This window comes from Syngnathus scovelli, chromosome 6 (genome assembly GCF_024217435.2).
Source record: "Syngnathus scovelli strain Florida chromosome 6, RoL_Ssco_1.2, whole genome shotgun sequence".
In the NCBI taxonomy this organism is placed as follows: domain Eukaryota; kingdom Metazoa; phylum Chordata; class Actinopteri; order Syngnathiformes; family Syngnathidae; genus Syngnathus; species Syngnathus scovelli.
The window spans coordinates 13,676,705-13,685,000 of NC_090852.1; the positions used below are offsets into that span (position 1 = coordinate 13,676,705).

General features: G+C 41.1%; 1 protein-coding gene across 1 annotated transcript in view; it reads left to right on the plus strand.

Annotated features, from left to right (window-relative positions):
- Nucleotides 1-1,437: 1,437 nt before the first annotated feature.
- Nucleotides 1,438-8,296, plus strand: part of slc38a8a (solute carrier family 38 member 8a) — a 23,131-nt gene continuing 16,272 nt past the window's right edge. Inside the window, exons 1-3 of the mRNA XM_049724285.2 lie at nt 1,438-2,396; nt 2,884-3,082; nt 4,737-4,893. Coding sequence (XP_049580242.1) covers nt 2,190-2,396; nt 2,884-3,082; nt 4,737-4,893 — 563 coding nt within the window. The 5' untranslated portion in view covers nt 1,438-2,189. The remainder of the gene's footprint in view (nt 2,397-2,883; nt 3,083-4,736; nt 4,894-8,296) is intronic.

The following is an 8,296-nucleotide window of genomic DNA, read 5'->3' on the forward strand; positions in this document are numbered from 1 at the left end:
TGATTGTCATTTGTCACACAGGGGTTTAGTATTGATTATCAGCTCAAATCAGTGATGCAGGTTGACTTCATCAGAGGTGATGTACATCTGTGTGCAACAGGTCTGAGCCCTGACAGACTGCTTTTGCAAGCCTAATAGGCCAGGTCAGCTTGTGAATTTGTCACCCGTCCGTGGCGGAGAACTAATCTCCCCAGGAACCTTGGGAAAGTGGGAATTGACTCTGAGGCCAGCTCGCTGTTCTAACAAGATTTGGGAAAGCTGGTGGTGAGTGGAGGTCACATGCCCTCTTCGCTCCAAGGTTCCCAGGTGCCAGAATGTTCCTGTCTGGCCAATCAGGTCAACTGCTCACATACTGAACAGGCAGTTGAAAGAGACACCGTGGCGGCATGTTGAACCTTTCTCCCCACCAGCCTCTCCAGTTCAGCTCCTGCACCCTTTACGATCACACTAAACACAAGAGGGCTGACCAAACCCCAGAAAGATTATAAGATGCGTCATGTGATCCAGAAAAGATATTTAAATTGTGACCTTACTTAGATCTCGACTTTAATACCTGCGACCCGTGACCACTTAAGCCATTCAGAGACATCCTGTCCAAACCTTGAGATTACAATTGCAGCATCTTGAGCCATTTTCCCTGACCCGTTTACACAATCTGGAATCGAGCAGCGAGTGTTGCTGTCTGTCTCTGATCGTAATAGAACGGAATATATAAAGTAAACCATGGTCATCATCAGTCGCTCTGGCCTGCTCTTGTTGGTTTATTTTTATATCAAGTTGTATGATGCATTGAAATCCTTTGGGAGTTGCTAGATCAAATGTTTCTCAAGTAAGTCTAAATTTATGAGTTATTCCTCCACCATTCTATTTATAGCACTGTTTAGCCATAAATAGTTGGGTCATAATCAAAGTTCTCTTGTCAGCCACTATCGAGCTCTCTAATGTGTAGAGCAGCTTGCCATCCGCCCTGTGGGCATCAGGATGAATAAACACTGACCTAATTGATTGTATTTGGCCATTATAACCCATTTATTTCTAATAGAAATGACTGAATTTGTAATGATGCGATTAACAATTCTTATTCCTGCTGTGAAGCCTATTGTCAAATAAGTTTTTCTATTCAACCAAATTGTATGGTGGTCAAGCAGCGAGCCATGGAGCTCACAGTACTCAGGTCAAGGGTTCAGATGAGCTAAGGTATTCCTTTGTGGAGTTTGCAGATTGCTTAATGTCTAACTGTGAGGGTAATCCAGCTTCTTCCTATGATTTAGTAATTAGAAGACTAATTTTCCTTCAGACCGTATCTCACTGAGCCATGTGTGTTTGTGCGTGTGTGTGTGTGTGTGTATGTGTGCGTGCGAGCATGTATGTGTGTGTTCCAGACCACCCTGACAGTAAGTGAAATCCACAATACAGAAACATTCTCAGTAAACCTATCCCTCCGTTTACAGTATACAAATCCCAATTTCCCCAAACTAGCAATCTTAATTTATCATCTCACATTATGTATATTTAAATGATCATCCCCAAAGATAGAAATGATAAAACAAACTTTTAGCCATCGCTTTCTGTAAGTGTCAAAAGCAGGATCGGAGAGTATTTGATGGTCAATAAAACACGTAAAACAAAGGGGAGGACAAAATACTACTAATTGCATCAAGTCATGATGCAATCAGTAAGTAAAATGATCAGCCAAATGATCAGGACAAAACAGTACAAATTGCATCAAGTCATGATGCAATCAATAAGTCAGATGATGCAATCAGTAAGTCAGATGATCAGCCAAAATACTCATACTACTACCAAAACTACTACTAATAATAGTAAGGGTGAGGGTTTCAATTTGGGCTTCAGTTTAGGGTCTATCCAGACTCTTGCTCAAAGTCAGCTGGGGTACTTCCAGCTCTTGTGGAGGATAAGCTGTACAAGAACAGATGGCTAATCATGATCACCATCATAAGATGTAGTGGTTGTAATTCAGAGCACAGAGTAGCACCTGAAGGCATCATCAGTTTTCCAATTAGGGTCCACCCCTCCCGCCTTCCATCCTTTCACTTGAGCTCTTCACACACTCTCCTCAGCTTCAGTGCTCACGCGCTCCTCTTGATGATAAGGGCCGTACCCCGGCCGCAAGTTCATGTGGCTTGAATGCATGTAGCCTTTGTCCGTCCCACTGAGTTTCCCGGTGGATGAATATGGAGGAGTTAGCCAGAGAGAGCATCAGCCTGTTGGCTTCAGCATCAGCCAAACCCCGGGTGGATCTGGCCGGGTCCCGGCTTGGCTCTCTGGGGGCCATCTTCATCATGCTCAAGTCTGCCCTGGGCGCTGGGCTACTAAATTTCCCATGGGCTTTTGAGAGAGCCGGGGGCATCCGCAACGCAATCACTGTGGAGCTGGTGGGTATTGTTCACATTTATCTATGTTTAATTAGAACACAGACAATAACAGTCGACTATTTGTTGTGTCATTTTGTTTTTGGCATTGTTGGTGTTTTGATAGACTGTAACCTCCAATGTCAGCATTTTAACTTATACAGGAGTAAGATTTAATTTTTTTTAATTTAATTAAAAGGTTCAGCACCCAGCTACATACTTCCAGGAACCATGTAACAAGGAAAAAACATATCCGCACTTTCAGTGTTTCCCTGAACTGGACATAATACTTTTCACATGCGAAATTAAAGCGGATCTTATGAAGCTGTTGCCAGGAATTCAAATTATTTTATGGTTACTCTCTCGGTTAGTGTACTTGTAAATGACACTATCAAAAACCGATGCTATTTTTTTTTCAAAAATCTCATTATGACAGTATGAACTTAGAGGTATCAGTGCAATCTTTTTTTTATTATTCATTTTTTATTTTTTTATTATTTTTTCCACTCAGGGCTCTGTGGTGTTCCTGGTCAGTGGTTTGATCATCCTGGGCTACTCGTCGTCCATCAGTGGCCAATGCACCTACCAGGCAGTGGTAAAGGAGGTGTGTGGCCCAGCCATCGGTCAGCTGTGTGAAATCTGCTTCGTTTTCAACCTTTTTATGATCTCCGTGGCCTTCCTCGTTATTGTGGATGATCAGCTGGAAAAATGTGAGTAGGATGTTGACTCTATATTTCAATTTTTGATCAGCATCTATTTATGAATATGATAATTTTTGTTCCAGTATTTGTCCAATGTGTTTTATTTTTTATTTATGCACTATCTAGCCATTTTGGGAAAATTACAAGGCTTTTCAGTGGCTCAAATGTGTAAAAAATTTTTTTTAAAAAGCCACCATCTGTGTGCTTGCATGCAATTTGCTTCCTTCACAGTTGCCTTAAATTCAGTGAATGAAAACCTTAAATTTGGGTCAAGATCAGGTGACTGACTGGCCATTGAATAACTAATGTTGAATAACCAATTTAGATCCGTTTACATAGTATTTGGCTGAATGTGAGCATTAAGTAAAAGAGTGTTGAGAATAATAGTAGTGCTAAAAAATAGATAGAAAATAATAGAAAATAATAGATAAAAGCAGGTGTGAATATGTTGTCCCCTATTTAAAGATAAAGCCAGCATGCTTTTCTCTTTGAAAGCTTGAGGAAAATGGGATGTTCAAGACATTGTTCAGAAAGATCGCATAGTTTCATTAAAAAGTTGATTGGAGAGGGGAAAACTTATACACGTGCAAAAAATTACAGGCTGTTCATCTACAATGATTTCCAATGCTTTAAAATGAACAAAATGAAATGCAGAGACACATGGAAGAAAAAGGAAAACAACCGTCAAGATGGATAGAAGAATAACCAGAAAAGCAAAGGCTTGCCCATTGATTAGCTCCAGGATGATCAAAGACAGTCTGAGAGTCAAATTGTTCTTTTTGGGTCTTTTGGGTCCAAAGTTTGTGAGACAACCCCCAAAACCCTTTGTGCATTGCAAATGAGACTGACTCACACATTAAACAAGTCTATTGGGGTTGTTCTCTGCGACCAAATTGGATGCAAGGTTAAGAAAAACTAACAAAGAAACTCAAAGTAAAATTAACAAACGTTTTTCACAAAACCTACTAAAAGCAAAAATGCTTTTAAGAAAACAAAAGCAAGACCGAGATTTTGTTTTGATAAAACAAACTATAATTATAGCCAAAATATCCTCTTGTCTTTACCAATTCAAAATCACACATGAGCTTTCAGGCTTTTTTAAAACTATATTTATCCGAGTATTGCTACATATCCATACTAAATGAAGGATGGTGTCTGGCCCCTCGAAAAAACTGGGGTTACCAAGGTAACCGTGTATTATCAAGAATAAAAACCAGTACATCATCATCCACCCCCAAAACCTTGAAATTACCTTTTTCTAGGTAATATTTGTTATCAATTATCTATTATGAACATCCATCCATCCATTTTCTGAACCGCTTAGTCCCCACGGGGGTCGCGGGCGTGCTGGAGCCTATCCCAGCCGTCATCGGGCAGTAGGCGGGGGACACCCTGAATTGGTTGCCAGCCAATCGCAGGGCACACCGTTATGAACATCTATTTAAGAAAAACAATAAAAATTCAACAGCAAAGATCCATCCATCCATAAAAATTATGAATTTGAATCACTTCTTGCCATTTGTTTGTGATTTGGTATTACAATGCATTTTCTCTTAAATGAAATCTGAGTCTCATTCTGACTTGTCTGATTTTCTTCACATGTTTGTTGCACTTGGTCTGATTTGGTGGTGAAATGTCCTTGTTTTTGATTTATGTCTTTTAGTGTGCGGCTCTTTGTATGAACTAGTAACAGGTTTGCCTTACTCAGAGATGCCCTATCACTTCTACACGGACCAACGATTTGCCCTGGTGCTTCTGTGTGCCTTCCTCATTCTACCTATTTCCACCCCCAAAGAGATCAGCATTCAAAAATATATCAGGTCTGGATTCCAATTCTGTTCTCTATACAACACACACGCATGCACATTGGCATGCACACGCACACACACAATGCAATTTCACATCAGTACTGTTTAGCTGGACCCGGTGTGTCAAACATCTAATTTTATGTCACGTGGGCTGGACCAGTAAAAACATAAAAAACAATATTTTTTTCCCCCACCGGGCTTTAATGCAAAGCAATAAAGTACTTCTACTTTTAAAAACTGGCTTCTTTACGTTGCGCTCCCACCTTGATTTTCTCATCAAATCACAAATAAGGATGGAGCCTGACACATTAATAGCCTCACAAGCAGTCACAAATGATACATCTTTTCACTGCACATAACAGCATGGTCAGTGTATTCTTTCATTTTTAAATTCAGCTCTTGGACCAAATTGCACCCCTTAATGCAATTAACCCCACTAAAAGAAAGAAATAGTCGTATTATTTTATTTCATCGTATTTATATATTTATTAAAAATGTATTATTTATTTATATAAATGTATTATTTATTCATACAAAGGCCGGTCCGCGAAAATATTTCTGACACGTAACCGGTCTGTGGTGCAAAAAAGGTTGGGGACCACTGATCCATTATTTTGCTTGTGAGCTGCTCCATAAAATCATGTATACGTATTTCGAGAATGGGGAGTGAGGGTTCCATAGTGTAGTGGTTAGTACTCTGTACTCTCACCCCAGCGACCTGGGTTCAAATCCCAATGACCCCTAAAATATTTTATCATAGAAATATTTGCAACACAGGTGCTCATGTGCTTCCCCATATAACTATTTGCTTGTGAGGTACTCCATAAAACCATATAGATTCCATGTAATGTTAGCGAGGGTTCCATAGTGTAGTGGTTCGTGCTCTGGACTCTCACCCCAGTGACCCCGGTTCAAATCCCAATGAGACCTAAAATATTTTATTTGCAACCCAGTCGCTCGTGTGCGGCCACATATAACCATAACTATGTGCTTGTGAGCTGCTCCATAAAACCATATATATTCCATTCAATGTGAGCAAGGTTTCTGTAGTGTAGTGATGAGTCCTCTGGACTCTCACCCCAGGTACCTGAGTTCCAATCCCATTGGGACCTAAAACATTTTATCATGGAAAATTTGCAACACAGTTGCTCCTGTGGTGCCCCATATAACCATACACCTCCCTTAGGGTTAGAGCTACGGTTAGGGTTAGAGCTAGGGTTAGGATAGGGTTAGAGCTAGGGTTTTCTTTTACAACATGCAGGGGGGGCCCCATTTCAACCCCTTACACTGAGTGCCAAGCAGGGAAGAAATGGGTATCATTGTTATAGTCACTGGTATGACTCGGCAGGGGTTTGAACCCACAACCTCCCAATCTCAGGGCGGACACTCTCCTCTTAGGCCACTGAGCTGGTAAACGTTTGTATCGTAGTATAACACTTATAGTCGTTTTAAATAACCTATATACGCCTAAATATTGTTATCCAATATATCTACTGCAATTTCACATTAGATTGCTGGTTTAAAATTTGCTTTTAATATTATTATTTTGATTAAACATTTATGTTAAAACTTGTCTGGCGTCTTATTCCTTGTTTTATCTTCGCCAATTAAAACATAAAAATCAGACATTTAGTTAACTGCTTTATATGACAATACGTGTAGGTACACTACACGAGGTTAAAAAAAAAAGATAATAAATAAATAAAGGGTTAATTGCACAACAAAAGCATTTCCTCCCACCTGGGATCGAACCAAGCTCCTGCCGAGCAAGAGCCCGAGTCACTAACCAGTGGGCTATTTCGACCGGAAGCCTATCATAGCTTGCACTGTTTTGTACGAGCGATGTGCTTTTAAGTGAACTGAATCTTTAGAATCGCTTCACTCAAAATATTTGTTCAAAAGAATCGTTCACCAAATCGTTCGGTATTTATTTTATAATTTTTTACATATTCTAACCGGAGATTGCATTGACCTAATTTTCACTTGGTCCTTGTTTACATTTTGCATTTGACACTGACAGCTGTCAAGTGCCACGTTAGAGCTCTTCTTGTGTAAGTTTTATTTGTTATGGGTTTTCTTTTGTAAGTTTAACTTTGGGTACTTCGAAAGTGTCATTTTAAATTGTACTTTGCTAGGTGTTCGTGTACACAACGTGTTGTGATGACATCTGCTGTGGAGTCTTCACTGATCTAGTCGCTTGTGAGCTGCTCCATAAAACCATACATGTTCCATGCACTGTGAACAAGGCTTCCATAGGGTAGTGGTTAGTGCTCTGGGCTTTCACCCCAGCGACCCGGGTTCGAATCTCAGTGGGACCCAAATATTTTTCACTGATCTAGTCGCTTGTGAGCTGCTCCATAAAACCATACATGTTCCATACACTGAGAGCAAGACTTCCATAGGGTAGTGGTTAGTGCTCTGGGCTTTCACAACAGCGACTCGGATTCGAATCTCAAATTTGCAACACAGTTGCTCGTGTAACCATATAACCATACACTTCCTTAGAGCTAGGTTTAAAGTTAGGGTTAGATCTAGAATTAGGTTTAGAGCTAGAGTTAGGGTTAGAGCTAGGGTTAGAGCTAGGGTTAGAGCTAAGGTTAGGGTTAGAGCTAAGGTTAGAGCTAGGGTTAGGGTAGGGTTAGGGTTAGAGCTAGGGTTAGGGTTAGAACTAGGGTTAGAGGTAGGGTTAGAGTTAGGGTTAGGGTTTAGAGTTAGGGTTTAGAGTTAGGGTTAGTGTTAGCGTCTGAGCTAGGGTTAGGGTTAGGGTAGAGCTAGGGTTAGTGTTAGGGTTAGGGTTTGAGCTAGGGTTAGGGCTAGGGTTAGGGTTGGAGCTAGGGTTAGGGTTAGAGCTAGGGTTAGAGCTAGGATTAGGGTTAGGGTTAGAGCTAGGGTTAGAGCTAGGGTTAGGGTTAGAACTAGGGTTAGGGTTAGAGCTCGAGTTATTGTTAGAGGTAGGGTTAGGGTTAGAGCTAGGATTAGTGTTAGGATTAGAGCTAGGGTTAGGGCTAGGGTTACGGTTAGGGTTGGAGCTAGGGTTAGGGTTAGAGCTAGGGTTAGAGTTAGACCTCGGGTTAGGGTTAGAGGTAGGGTTAGGGTTAGAGCTAGGGTGAGGGTTGGGTTAGAGCTAGGGTTAGGGTTAGAGCTTGGGTTAGGGCTAGGACTAGGGTTAGAGCTAGGGTTAGGGTTAGAACTAGGGTTAGGGGTAGGGTTAGGGTTAGAGGTAGGGTTAGAGCTAGGGTTAGGGTTGGGGTTAGAGCTAGGGTTAGGGTTAGAGCTAGGGCTAGGGTTAGGGTTTGAGCTAAGGTTAGGGTTCGGGTTAGAGCTAGGGTTAGAGCTAGGGTTAGGGTTAGAACTAGGGTTAGGGTTAGACGTAGGGTTAGGGTTAGAGCTAGGGTTAGGGTTGGGGTTAGAGCTA